Here is a 16116-nt window from a genome sequence, read left to right as displayed (position 1 = left end):
TTTTATGATGGATAGATGCACTTTTATGATGGATAGATGCACTTTTATGATGGATAGATGCACTTTTATGATGGACAGATGCACTTTTATGATGGATAGATGCACTTTTATGATGGATAGATGCACTTTTATGATGGATAGATGCACTTTTATGATGGATAGATGCACTTTTATGATGGATAGATGCACTTTTATCATGGATAGATGCACTTTTATGATGGATAGATGCACTTTTATGATGGACAGATGCACTTTTATGATGGACAGATGCACTTTTATCATGGATAGATGCACTTTTATGATGGACAGATGCACTTTATGATGGACAGATGCACTTTTATGATGGATAGATGCACTTTTATGATGGACAGATGCACTTTTATGATGGACAGATGCACTTTTATCATGGATAGATGCACTTTTATGATGGACAGATGCACTTTTATGATGGACAGATGCACTTTTATGATGGACAGATGCACTTTTATGATGGACAGATGCACTTTATGATGGACAGATGCACTTTTATCATGGATAGATGCACTTTTATGATGGATAGATGCACTTTTATGATGGATAGATGCACTTTTATCATGGATAGATGCACTTTTATGATGGATAGATGCACTTTTATGATGGATAGATGCACTTTTATCATGGATAGCTGCACTTTTATGATGGATAGATGCACTTTTATGATGGACAGATGCACTTTTATGATGGACAGATGCACTTTTATCATGGATAGATGCACTTTTATGATGGATGGATGCACTTTTATGATGGACAGATGCACTTTTATCATGGATAGATGCACTTTTATGATTGATAGATGCACTTTTATGATGGATAGATGCACTTTTATGATGGATAGATGCACTTTTATGATGGATAGATGCACTTTTATGATGGATAGATGCACTTTTATGATGGATAGATGCACTTTTATCATGGATAGATGCACTTTTATGATGGATAGATGCACTTTTATGATGGATAGATGCACTTTTATGATGGACAGATGCACTTTTATCATGGATAGATGCACTTTTATGATGGATAGATGCACTTTTATGATGGACAGATGCACTTTTATGATGGATAGATGCACTTTTATGATGGATAGATGCACTTTTATCATGGATAGATGCACTTTTATGATGGATGGATGCACTTTTATGATGGACAGATGCACTTTTATCATGGATAGATGCACTTTTATGATGGATAGATGCACTTTTATGATGGACAGATGCACTTTTATGATGGACAGATGCACTTTTATCATGGATAGATGCACTTTTATGATGGATGGATGCACTTTTATGATGGACAGATGCACTTTTATCATGGATAGATGCACTTTTATGATGGATAGATGCACTTTTATGATGGACAGATGCACTTTTATGATGGATAGATGCACTTTTATGATGGACAGATGCACTTTTATGATGGATAGATGCACTTTTATGATGGATAGATGCACTTTTATCATGGATAGATGCACTTTTATGATGGACAGATGCACTTTTATGATGGACAGATGCACTTTTATGATGGATAGATGTACTTTTATGATGGATAGATGCACTTTTATGATGGATAGATGCACTTTTATGATGGATAGATGCACTTATATGATGGACAGATGCACTTTTATCATGGAAAGATGCACTTTTATGATGGATAGATGCACTTTTATGATGGATAGATGCACTTTTATGATGGATAGATGCACTTTTATGATGGACAGATGCACTTTTATGATGGACAGATGCACTTTTATGATGGACAGATGCACTTTTATGATGGATAGATGTACTTTTATGATGGATAGATGCACTTTTATGATGGATAGATGCACTTTTATGATGGATAGATGCACTTATATGATGGACAGATGCACTTTTATCATGGAAAGATGCACTTTTATGATGGATAGATGCACTTTTATGATGGATAGATGCACTTTTATGATGGATAGATGCACTTTTATGATGGACAGATGCACTTTTATGATTGACACATGCACTTTATGATGGACAGATGCACTTTTATGATGGACAGATGCACTTTTATGATGGATAGATGCACTTTTATGATGGATAGATGCACTTTTATCATGGATAGATGCACTTTTATGATGGACAGATGCACTTTTATGATGGACAGATGCACTTTTATGATGGATAGATGTACTTTTATGATGGATAGATGCACTTTTATGATGGATAGATGCACTTATATGATGGACAGATGCACTTTTATCATGGAAAGATGCACTTTTATGATGGATAGATGCACTTTTATGATGGATAGATGCACTTTTATGATGGATAGATGCACTTTTATGATGGACAGATGCACTTTTATGATTGACACATGCACTTTATGATGGACAGATGCACTTTTATGATGGACAGATGCACTTTTATGATGGACACATGCACTTTATGATGGATAGATGCACTTTATGATGGACAGATGCACTTTTATGATGGACAGATGCACTTTTATGATGGATGGATGCACTTTTATGATGGATAGATGCACTTTTATGATGGATAGATGCACTTTTATGATGGACAGATGCACTTTTATGATGGATAGATGCACTTTTATGATGGACAGATGCACTTTTATGATGGACAGATGCACTTTTATGATGGACAGATGCACTTTTATCATGGACAGATGCACTTTTATGATGGATAGATGCACTTTTTTGATGGATAGATGCACTTTTATGATGGACAGATGCACTTTTATGATGGATAGATGCACTTTCATGATGGATAGATGCACTTTCATGATGGATAGATGCACTTTTATGATGGACAGATGCACTTTTATGATGGACAGATGCACTTTTATGATGGATAGATGCACTTTCATGATGGATAGATGCACTTTTATGATGGATAGATGCACTTTTATGATGGACAGATGCACTTTTATGATGGACAGATGCACTTTTATGATGGATGGATGCACTTTTATGATGGACAGAGGCACTTTTATGATGGATAGATGCACTTTTATCATGGATGGATGCACTTTTATGATGGACAGATGCACTTTTATCATGGATAGATGCACTTTTATGATGGATAGATGCACTTTCATGATGGATAGATGCACTTTTATGATGGATAGATGCACTTTTATGATGGACAGATGCACTTTTATGATGGATAGATGCACTTTTATGATGGATAGATGCACTTTTATGATGGACAGATGCACTTTATGATGGACAGATGCACTTTTATGATGGATAGATGCACTTTTATGATGGACAGATACACTTTTATGATGGACAGATGCACTTTTATGATGGACAGATGCACTTTTATCATGGATAGATGCACTTTTATGATGGACAGATGCACTTTTATGATGGACAGATGCACTTTTATGATGGACAGATGCACTTTTATGAAGGATAGATGCACTTTTATGATGGACAGATACACTTTTATGATGGACAGATGCACTTTTATGATGGACAGATGCACTTTTATCATGGATAGATGCACTTTTATGATGGACAGATGCACTTTTATGATGGACAGATGCACTTTTATGATGGACAGATGCACTTTTATCATGGATAGATGCACTTTTATGATGGACAGATGCACTTTTATGATGGACAGATGCACTTTTATGATGGACAGATGCACTTTTATGATGGACAGATGCACTTTTATGATGGATAGATGCACTTTTATGATGGACAGATGCACTTTATGATGGACAGATGCACTTTTATCATGGATAGATGCACTTTTATCATGGATAGATGCACTTTTATGATGGATAGATGCACTTTTATGATGGACAAATGCACTTTTATGATGGACAGATGCACTTTTATCATGGAAAGATGCACTTTTATGATGGATAGATGCACTTTTATGATGGATAGATTCACTTTTTTGATGGATAGATGCACTTTTATGATGGATAGATGCACTTTTATGATGGACACATGCACTTTATGATGGACAGATGCACTTTTATGATGGACAGATGCACTTTTATGATGGACACATGCACTTTATGATGGACAGATGCACTTTTATGATTGACACATGCACTTTATGATGGACAGATGCACTTTTATGATGGACAGATGCACTTTTATGATGGACACATGCACTTTATGATGGACAGATGCACTTTTATGATTGACACATGCACTTTATGATGGATAGATGCACTTTATGATGGACAGATGCACTTTTATGATGGACAGATGCACTTTTATGATGGACAGATGCACTTTTATGATGGATGGATGCACTTTTATGATGGATAGTGATGGACAGATGCACTTTTATGATGGATGGATGCACTTTTATGATGGATAGATGCACTTTTATGATGGATAGATGCACTTTTATGATGGACAGATGCACTTTTGTGATGGATAGATGCACTTTTATGATGGACAGATGCACTTTTATGATGGATAGATGCACGTTTATGATGGACAGATGCACTTTTATGATGGACAGATGCACTTTTATGATGGATAGATGCACTTTTATGATGGACAGATGCACTTTTATGATGTACAGATGCACTTTTATGATGGATAGATGCACGTTTATGATGGACAGATGCACTTTTATGATGGACAGATGCACTTTTGTGATGGATAGATGCACTTTTATGATGGACAGATGCACTTTTATGATGGATAGATGCACTTTTGTGATGGATAGATGCACTTTTATGATGGACAGATGCACTTTTATGATGGATAGATGCACTTTTGTGATGGATAGATGCACGTTTATGATGGACAGATGCACTTTTATGATGGATAGATGCACTTTTGTGATGGATAGATGCACGTTTATGATGGACAGATGCACTTTTATGATGGATAGATGCACTTTTGTGATGGATAGATGCACTTTTATGATGGACAGATGCACTTTTATGATGGATAGATGCACGTTTATGATGGACAGATGCACTTTTATGATGGACAGATGCACTTTTATGATGGATAGATGCACTTTTATGATGGACAGATGCACTTTTATGATGTACAGATGCACTTTTATGATGGATAGATGCACGTTTATGATGGACAGATGCACTTTTATGATGGATAGATGCACTTTTATGATGGATAGATGCACTTTTATGATGGACAGATGCACTTTTATGATGGACAGATGCACTTTTATGATGGACAGATGCTCTTTTATGATGGACAGATGCACTTTTATGATGGACAGATGCACTTTTATGATGGACAGATGCACTTTTATGATGGATAGATGCACTTTTATGATGGACAGATGCACTTTTATGATGGATAGATGCACTTTTATGATGGATAGATGCACTTTTATGATGGACAGGTGCACTTTTATGATGGACAGATGCACTTTTATGATGGACAGATGCACGTTTATGATGGATAGATGCACTTTTATGATGTATAGATGCACTTTTATGATGGATAGATGCACTTTATGATGGATAGATGCACTTTTATGATGGACAGATGCACTTTTATGATGGATAGATGCACTTTTATGATGGATAGATGCACTTTTATGATGGATAGATGCACTTTTATGATGGACAGATGCACTTTTATGATGGACAGATGCACTTTTATGATGGATAGATGCACTTTTATGATGGATAGATGCACTTTTATGATGGATAGATGCACTTTTATGATGGATAGATGCACTTTTATGATGGACAGATGCACTTTTATGATGGATAGATGCACTTTTATGATGGATAGATGCACTTTTATGATGGATAGATGCACTTTTATGATGGATAGATGCACTTTTATGATGGACAGATGCACTTTTATGATGGACAGATGCACTTTTATGATGGACAGATGCACTTTTATGATGGATAGATGCAGTTTTATGATAGACAGATGCACTTTTATGATGGACAGATGCACTTTTATGATGGATAGATGCACTTTTATGATGGACAGATGCACTTTTATGATGGATAGATGCACTTTTATGATGGATAGATGCACTTTTATGATGGATAGATGCACTTTTATGATGGACAGATGCACTTTTATGATGGACAGATGCACTTTTATGATGGATAGATGCACGTTTATGATGGACAGATGCACTTTTATCATGGAAAGATGCACTTTTATGATGGACAGATGCACTTTTATGATGGATAGATGCACTTTTATGATGGATAGATGCACTTTTATGATGGACAGATGCACTTTATGATGGACAGATGCACTTTTATGATGGATAGATGCACTTTTATGATGGACAGATGCACTTTTATGATGGACACATGCACTTTATGATGGATAGATGCACTTTTATGATGGACAGATGCACTTTTATGATGGACACATGCACTTTATGATGGATAGATGCACTTTATGATGGACAGATGCACTTTTATGATGGACAGATGCACTTTTGTGATGGATAGATGCACTTTTATGATGGACAGATGCACTTTGATGATGGATAGATCCACTTTTATGATGGATAGATGCACTTTTATGATGCATGGATGCACTTTTATGATGGATAGATGCACTTTTATGATGGACAGATGCACTTTTATGATGGATAGATGCACTTTTATGATGGACAGATGCACTTTTATGATGATAGATGCACTTTTATGATGGACAGATGCACTTTTATGATGTACAGATGCACTTTTATGATGGATAGATGCACTTTATGATGGATAGATGCACTTTTATGATGGACAGATGCACTTTTATGATGGATAGATGCACTTTTATCATGGATAGATGCACTTTTATGATGAATAGATGCACTTTTATGATGGATAGATGCACTTTTATGATGGATAGATGCACTTTTATGGTGGATAGATGCACTTTTATGATGGACAGATGCACTTTTATGATGGACAGATGCACTTTTATGATGGACAGATGCACTTTTATGGTGGATAGATGCACTTTTATGATGGACAGATGCACTTTTATGATGGACAGATCCACTTTTTTGATGGACAGATGCTCTTTTATGATGGATAGATGCACTTTTATGATGGATAGATGCACTTTTATGATGGATAGATGCACTTTTATGATGGACAGATGCACTTTTATGATGGATAGATGCACTTTTATGATGGACAGATGCACTTTTATGATGGACAGATGCACTTTTTTGATGGATAGATGCACTTTTATGATGGACAGATGCACTTTTATGATGGATAGATGCACTTTTATGATGGACAGATGCACTTTTATGATGGACAGATGCACTTTTTTGATGGACAGATGCTCTTTTATGATGGACAGATGCACTTTTATGGTGGATAGATGCACTTTTATGATGGACAGATGCACTTTTATGATGGACAGATGCACTTTTTTGATGGACAGATGCTCTTTTATGATGGATAGATGCACTTTTATGATGGATAGATGCACTTTTATGATGGACAGATGCACTTTTATGATGGACAGATGCACTTTTTTGATGGACAGATGCACTTTTATGATGGATAGATGCACTTTTATGATGGATAGATGCACTTTTATGATGGACAGATGCACTTTTATGATGGACAGATGCACTTTTATGATGGATAGATGCACTTTTATGATGGACAGATGCACTTTTATGATGGACAGATGCACTTTTTTGATGGATAGATGCACTTTTATGATGGACAGATGCACTTTTATGATGGATAGATGCACTTTTATGATGGACAGATGCACTTTTATGATGGACAGATGCACTTTTTTGATGGACAGATGCTCTTTTATGATGGATAGATGCACTTTTATGATGGATAGATGCACTTTTATGATGGACAGATGCACTTTTATGATGGATAGATGCACTTTTATGATGGATAGATGCACTTTTATGATGGATAGATGCACTTTTATGATGGATAGATGCACTTTTATGATGGACAGATGCACTTTTATGATGGACAGATGCACTTTTATGATGGACAGATGCACTTTTATGATGGACAGATGCACTTTTATGATGGACAGATGCACTTTTTTGATGAATAGATGCACTTTTATGATGGACAGATGCACTTTTATGATGGACAGATGCACTTTTATGATGGATAGATGCACTTTTATGATGGACAGATGCACTTTTTTGATGGATAGATGCTCTTTTATGATGGACAGATGCACTTTTATGATGGACAGATGCACTTTTATGATGGATAGATGCACTTTTATGATGGATGGATGCACTTTGATGGACTTCTAAAAACATACACCCATTCACTCCCATTTTAATGATTTGAAGAGCCAGGACATGTTTTAATATAACTCTGATTGTATTTGTCTGAAAGAAGAATGTCATACACACCTGGCTTGAGGGAGAGTAAATCATGGGGAAATTTCCATTTTTGGGTGAACTAACTCTTTAAAGAGTAACATAATGGATGTATAAACGCCACTGTGGTTCTGAACGCTCTGACGCCTGGTGTTTCGCTCACAGTAAGCTGGATGCCTTCATCTACGACGCTGCGGTGCTGAACTACATGGCGGGCCGAGACGAGGGCTGTAAGCTGGTCACCATCGGCTCCGGGAAAGTGTTCGCGTCCACCGGCTACGGCATCGCCATCCAGAAGGACTCGGTGTGGAAGAGACAAGTGGACCTCGCCATCCTGCAGCTCTTCGGAGACGGTACACACACACACACACACACTCACTCTCACACACACACACACACACACTTCAGTTCTGCCTGTTCTGCTCGTGGAGATGACCAGTTGACATTATTTTTGTACAACAGCAGGGTTTGACATTAACTTTTTCACACACCGGCCAATTTGGCAACTAAAGTGGCAACATTAATTTCTTATTCAAACTAAATCCTGTCATCCAGCATCTCCTCTTCTTCTTTCATGTGAAAGAAGTTCAATTCTTCGCTGTTGCTTCAATGCAAATGAAGGAGCGCGCCGTTATGTGTTGTGTAGTGACGTGTGTGTTCACGCAAGCCAGATATGAGCAGATTCTGCACAATACGCTGTATTTAATATATCATGATGACTCACGAGTATTTGCGCTAAATCGGCGCAGATTTAGCTTACACGAACTTCCCCAGCAAAGTGAGTAAACGTAATAAGTAACGCCACCCTGGCTGGTGATTTGACAGCGTTTCCCGCCACAGCTGATTTATACCCGCATGTGGCGAGTGTTAGATTCGAACCCTGCACAACAGCTCATGTTGAGTCATCAGATGAACAATGATGTGCCAATAGTTTAGTAGTACACACATAATCAGGCGACCCTCGGTGAACACACACCATGTGTTAATGCACACCAGAAAATAGCTTATTGCGAAAATCTGCTATAGACACAAAAGCCGCGTGTTAGCATGTTAGCGTGTTAGCGGCATGTTCTGGAAGTGTTAGCGCACCTCTAGTTCGCCTGCGTTATACATGTACGATCACTGATCAATGTTTATAGTTCACGTGTTGGGATCTTTATTGCTCTAGTAAAAAGATGTCGATTAAGCTCAGCTCTTGTTATTACTGGATGGCATTTAGTTTTGTAGTTTGTTTAGTATCAGAAATGATGTTTGCATTTTGTCTCATGTTATATTGACAGTAGTCGTACCTGAGAACACTCTGCAAACATTGTGAAATATTATTTTGCTCATCACAAAGTCACTCTTCTGAAAGCTCCTTTAGGTTCATGATTGGCTGGAAATTTGACATTTTGTTCGGATTGTGCTTTTGCTTCTTGGTCTTGTTTTTTTTAAGTTTAGGATTTTGTTTCTATGGGGTCCCTGGGAGTCATTTCTACTTTTTCTGGGTCCTGTGTTTAACAGATTTGTCGTAGCAGCATAAGGTTACCCCTGGATATGCTGTTTCCAGTTGTGTTCAGTTGAATTGATATCTTGTGTATTGATAGTCCTCATGTTTTCAACTGTGGTGAGTTTATGTTTATATCAGTCCTTTGTCTCAGCTTTGAATCCTGCATTTGTCTGCCAGCACCTGTGACTCTCCTGAGCCTTTGTCACACACACAAACCCCTCACTCTTGATATCATGTGTGTGTGTGTGTGTGTGTGTGTGTGTGTGTGTCTCAGGTGACATGGAGGAGTTTGAGGCTCTCTGGCTGACGGGGATCTGCCATCACGAGAAGAATGAAGTGATGAGCAGTCAGCTGGACGTGGATAACATGGCCGGTGTGTTCTACATGCTGGGAGCCGCCATGGCCCTCTCGCTCATCACCTTCATCGCTGAACACGTCTTCTACTGGCACCTGCGCTTCTGCTTCATGGGCGTGTTCTCCGGCAAACCTGGATTCACCTACACCATCAGCAGGGTACGTATGAAACACACGCTGAACATTAGAACCGGAGAAGTGCAGCGTGGCAAAACACTGTTTCAAGACACGATTATGCTAGAAATAATGTTGTGTTAAAGGGATAGTTCACCCAAAAATGAAAATAAGCCCATGATTTACTCAGAATCAGAAATACTTTATTGATACCAGAGGGGAAATTCTTTGTCACAATTGCACACCTGTCAAGGCATAAGGAAAATAAATAGTAATAAAAAGTAGATACATAAGAACTGTCCATGATAAAAGATCATCCATCATAAAAGTGCATCCATCCATCATAAAAGTGCATCCATCCATCATAAAAGTGCATCTATCCATCATAAAAGTGCATCCATCCATCATAAAAGTGCATCTATCCATCATAAAAGTGCATCTATCCATCATAAAAGTGCATCTATCCATCATAAAAGTGCATCTATCTATCATAAAAGTGCATCTATCCATCATAAAAGTGCATCCATCCATCATAAAAGTGCATCTATCATAAAAGTGCATCTATCCATCATAAAAGTGCATCTATCATAAAAGTGCATCTGTCCATCATACAAGTGCATCAATCCATCATAAAAGTGCATCTATCCATCATAAAAGTGCATCCATCCATCATAAAAGTGCATCCATCCATCATAAAAGTGCATCTATCCATCATAAAAGTGCATCTGTCCATCATAAAAGTGCATCTATCCATCATAAAAGTGCATCTATCCATCATAAAAGTGCATCTGTCCATCATAAAAGTGCATCTGTCCATCATAAAAGTGGTTCTGTCCATCATAAAAGTGCATCTATCCATCATAAAAGTGCATCTATCTATCATAAAAGTGCATCTATCCATCATAAAAGTGCATCTATCATAAAAGTGCATCTATCCATCATAAAAGTGCATCTGTCCATCATAAAAGTGCATCTATCCATCATAAAAGTGCATCTATCCATCATAAAAGTGCATCTGTCCATCATAAAAGTGCATCTATCCATCATAAAAGTGCATCTATCCATCATAAAAGTGCATCTATCCATCATAAAAGTGCATCTGTCCATCATAAAAGTGCATCTGTCCATCATAAAAGTGCATCTATCCATCATAAAAGTGCATCTATCATAAAAGTGCATCTATCCATCCATCATAAAAGTGCATCTATCCATCATAAAAGTGCATCCATCCATCATAAAAGTGCATCCATCCATCATAAAAGTGCATCTATCCACCATAAAAGTGCATCTATCCATCATAAAAGTGCATCTATCCATCATAAAAGTGCATCTATCCACCATAAAAGTGCATCTGTCCATCATGAAAGTCCATCTATCCATCATAAAAGTGCTTCTGTCCATCATAAAAGTGCATCCATCCATGATACAATTGCATCCATCCATGATAAAAGTGCATCTATCCATGATAAAAGTGCATCTGTCCATCATAAAAGTGCATCCATCCATGATAAAAGTGCTTCTGTCCTTCATAAAAGTGCATCCATCCATGATAAAACTGCATCTATCCATCATAAAAGTGCCTCTGTCCATCATAAAAGTGCATCCATCCATCATAAAAGTGCATCTGTCCATCATAAAAGTGCATCCATCCATCATAAAAGTGCATCTATCCATCATAAAAGTGCATCTATCCATCATAAAAGTGCATCTGTCCATCATAAAAGTGCATCTATTCATCATAAAAGTGCATCTATTCATCATAAAAGTTCATCTGTCCATCATAAAAGTGCATCTGTCCATCATAAAAGTGCATCTATCCATCATAAAAGTGCATCTATCCATCATAAAAGGGCATCTGTCCATCATAAAAGTGCATCTATCCATCATAAAAGTGCATCTGTCCATCATAAAAGTGCATCTATCCATCATAAAAGTGCATCTATCCATCATAAAAGTGCATCTGTCCATCATAAAAGTGCATCTGTCCATCATAAAAGTGCATCTTTCCATCATAAAAGTGCATCTGTCCATCATAAAAGTGCATCTGTCCATCATAAAAGTGCATCTATCCATCATAAAAGTGCATCTATCCATCATAAAAGTGCATCTGTCCATCATAAAAGTGCATCTATCCATCATAAAAGTGCATCTGTCCATCATAAAAGTGCATCTGTCCGTCATAAAAGTGCATCTGTCCATCATAAAAGTGCATCTGTCCATCATAAAAGTGCATCTATCCATCATAAAAGTGCATCTGTCCATCATAAAAGTGCATCTGTCCATCATAAAAGTGCATCTGTCCATCATAAAAGTGCATCTATCCATGATTATGGGAGTTAATAAAGGCCTCCTGAAGCGAAGCCATGGTTTTTTGTAAGAAAAATATCCATATTTATAACTTTATAATCTAAAATAACTAGCTTCCGCCAGACGACCGTATGCATACAACACACGTCTGTTTTGCTCATCCCTTTGAGCTTCCGTGTTCGTCATTATGTTTGCATTACGATTGTATTCGATTGTATTCGTGTATTCAATTGTATTCGGTTGTATTACGATTGTATTCGTCTGAAAGAAGAATGTCACATACACCTAGGATGACTTCAGCGTGAGTAAATCATTTGGGTGAACTATCCCTTTAACGGCAACTCTGAACACTGAAACTTCTTTCTCTTCCTCTCTCAGGAGATTTACAGCTGCATTCACGGAGTGGAAATCGAAGAGAAGAGTTCGGATCTGAACTCCCCCTCCGCCACGATGAACAACACCCACTCCAACATCCTACGTCTGCTGCGCACGGCCAAGAACATGGCGTCTCTGTCCGGGGTCAACGGCTCTCCGCACAGCGCACTGGACTTCATCCGCCGCGAGTCCTCAGTGTACGACATCAGCGAGCAGCGCCGGAGCCTGGCCGGGCCCTCGGACTGCAAGAGCCCATACCTGCCCGAGGACAACATGTTCAGCGACTACATCAGCGAGGTGGAGCGCACCTTCGGGAACCTGCACCTGAAGGACAGCAACCTGTACCAGGAGCACTACCGGCTCCACCACGGGGGCTCTGCGCTGGGGCTGACGGAGGGCCCCGGGCCCCGGAGCCTGGGCTCCAGCAGCTCTCTGGAGGAGGGTCTGTTCGACTGCGACGGCCCCAGTGGAGGACCCATCTTCAGCACCCAGCCCAGATCTGCCCTCACACACAGGAACATGAGCAAGTTCGACCTGCTCCACAGCCAGACTCCTCCGACCGGCCCTGGCTTGAAGCAAGGGCTTGCCGAGCTCTACGGAAAGTTCTCCTTTAAAGGCGGAGCGTCCAGTTCGGGGTATATCGCGGGGCATCACCACGGAGCCGACGACGGAAACATCCGCTCCGATGTGTCTGACATTTCAACTCACACCGTGACTTACGGAAACCTGGAGGGCAATGCTAAGAAGCGTAAGCAGTACAGAGATAGCCTGAAGAAGCGGCCCGCGTCGGCGAAGTCCCGGCGTGAATTGGACGAGCTCGAGATGGGTCACCGGCGCCGCCAGCACCACCATTATCACCATCACGGGCAACGCTCCAACTCTCCTCCGTCTAAGAGCAAGCGAGGTGGCCGCGTAAACTCCTCCTCATACCTGTTACAGGACAAGGAGAGCCTGAGGGATTTCTACCTGGACCAGTTCCGGCCCAAAGAAGGCATCCCGCAGTGGGAGCACGTGGACCTCACAGACGGGCCCGGTGGAGGGAACTGCACCAGCCTGGTGTCGGTGGACGACTTCTTGAAGAGCAAGCCCAAGAAGCCGGAGGGCCAGAGCGAGTGGGAGTGCCGCAGCTGTCGAGCTAGCAGTGCGGGGAGCAAGCAGACGGGGCACGTGGGCGGGACGGGTTACTGTGTGGCGTCGGGAGGAGTCGGGAGTCGACCCAGTTCTGCCACATGCATGCGGTGCGAAGCCTGCAAGAAGTCCGGGAACCTGTACGACATCAGCGAGGACAGTAACCACCTGTTGGACCAGCTGACGCCGGCGCAGCGCCGCAGGGCGTTCAGTGGGAAACCGCTACGCCGACAGCACTCCTACGACGCCTTCGTGGACCTGCAGAGGGAGCAGTCCGGCGTGCCGGCGCCGGGGTGTGGCGTAGCCGGCGTGATCCCGCTGCCACCGCGCAGCGTCAGCCTCAAGGAGAGGGAGCGCTGCATGGACGGGCCCTTCGCACACATGTTGCAGTTCCCCGAGCCAGAGCCCGAGCAAGACCCGCTGTTCTACGGCGCCGCCGGGAAGAGCCCGTTCGGATTGTTCCCGCACCGGCGCTCGGTTGGGGAGCGGGATCTGAGGAACAGAGGACTCATGGAGGGGCCAGCTCACTCCTTATCCAAATCCCTCTACCCCGACCGCACCGACCACAACCCCTTCATCCCCACGTTTGGAGACGACCAGTGTCTCCTGCACGGTGCCAAGTCCTGCTACTCCACCACGCAGCACCAGCAGGGCGATGTGTACGGGAACATTGGCTCGACCTCATTCCTGCCGGCGTCGGGAGGCTTGTCTAACCTAGCTCCTCGCTTCCCAGTGGAGATGTGCATGGGGAACCACTACACCAGCAAGCTCAGTCTCGGCCCGCCGCGGCCCTTCAACGGCAGCAACGGACACGTGTACGAGAAGCTCTCCAGCATAGAGTCCGATGTGTGAAACAGGGAGAGGAAAGGACAGATCTAACAGAACACGCAGAACTTGAGAGATTTGAACATGTAATTTCCTGTGAAGTTCACGTCCACACCAATAGCGGTGAGAACAAGAGCTCGGCCATCTGTCGAGTGTGTGAGATGTCAGATGGCCTCTCTCCATCCTCACATCTAACAGCCCAGTCCTGTACTCTTGTCTTTTGTGAACTCATAAAAGCATGATTGATTTTTCTGAAACAGGGTAATAACTGCACCGCAGAGACGCTGCTGACTGGAAATCTGTTGTTGAAATGGGGTCTGTTCTTTTCTTGCTCTAGAGGCCTTCGGTGAGCGTTAGGGATGTTTGAATGTGATGATCAATCCAGTCTCCACATCACGCTAATGTATCCATGGCAACAGCCTCTCCCATGCTGTTTACTGCCCTGAAACACGTGTGCGTCGGTGAAAGTGCACACGCCTCTGCCATCCTTTATACTCGAGTCTCCACTGCCGTGATGTTTCATATCCAACGAGAAGCCTTCCGTTTCCTTCACACGCTCATGTCTCCGGACTCTTCGAACGAAGGCTGAAACAACAGTATTGACGCCTCTCTTTGTTTTGGTTGTAAATACTTTTCTCTTTATATATAAGCCTACAAGGTCGACCTTTAATATAGCTTTTTCAAGTATAACAATAACCAAAATAAAGACAAAAACAGAACAAAATACACAAAAACATAAAATATGCAAAATTTAGCAAAAGCATTATAATTCATGATAAGCGGTATTTTAAGCGATAGTCTGCTTTTTAAATTCATGTTTATTACTTAACTCTGATAGTTTACTGCCTCCTAACCAGCTTGATTTTAAGGATTTACCTTTATTGGTTTCAGCGCAGTGTAACAGAGCTGAGACGTGCTGTCGTGGCTCATTTACTCGATTAGTTTGCCGAATACTCCTTGCCAAGTTTCTCTTGAACTGTGTGGAAGCGTCTGGTCATCTCTCGGAGAAGCTTTCCAGGCTATCTCTAACAAACACACACCTTTACTTCGCTATGTGAAGGAGGACTTTTCTAGGCACGCTTGTTTTCGCCACAGGACAAAAAATAAAAAAGGTAATTGCGACTTTTCCCAATTCTGAGGAAAAAAAAGTCAATTTTGAGAAACTCTATGATACAA

General features: G+C 40.7%; 1 protein-coding gene across 1 annotated transcript in view; it reads left to right on the top strand.

The window, feature by feature from the left end:
- Positions 1-15150, top strand: part of grin2ba (glutamate receptor, ionotropic, N-methyl D-aspartate 2B, genome duplicate a) — a 101170-nt gene extending 86020 nt beyond the window's left edge. The window contains 3 exon segments of the mRNA XM_056272149.1: positions 8514-8701; positions 10112-10350; positions 12991-15150. Of these exon segments, the coding sequence (XP_056128124.1) occupies positions 8514-8701; positions 10112-10350; positions 12991-14967 (2404 nt within the window). The 3' untranslated portion in view covers positions 14968-15150.
- Positions 15151-16116: the final 966 nt, after the last annotated feature.

The sequence above is a fragment of the Rhinichthys klamathensis genome, unplaced genomic scaffold (assembly GCF_029890125.1).
Source record: "Rhinichthys klamathensis goyatoka isolate OS25496 unplaced genomic scaffold, OSU_Roscu_1.1 h1tg000331l_1, whole genome shotgun sequence".
NCBI lineage: Eukaryota > Metazoa > Chordata > Actinopteri > Cypriniformes > Leuciscidae > Rhinichthys > Rhinichthys klamathensis.
Note: the sequence above shows the minus strand (reverse complement) of the source record. Positions and strands in the feature narration are given on the sequence as shown.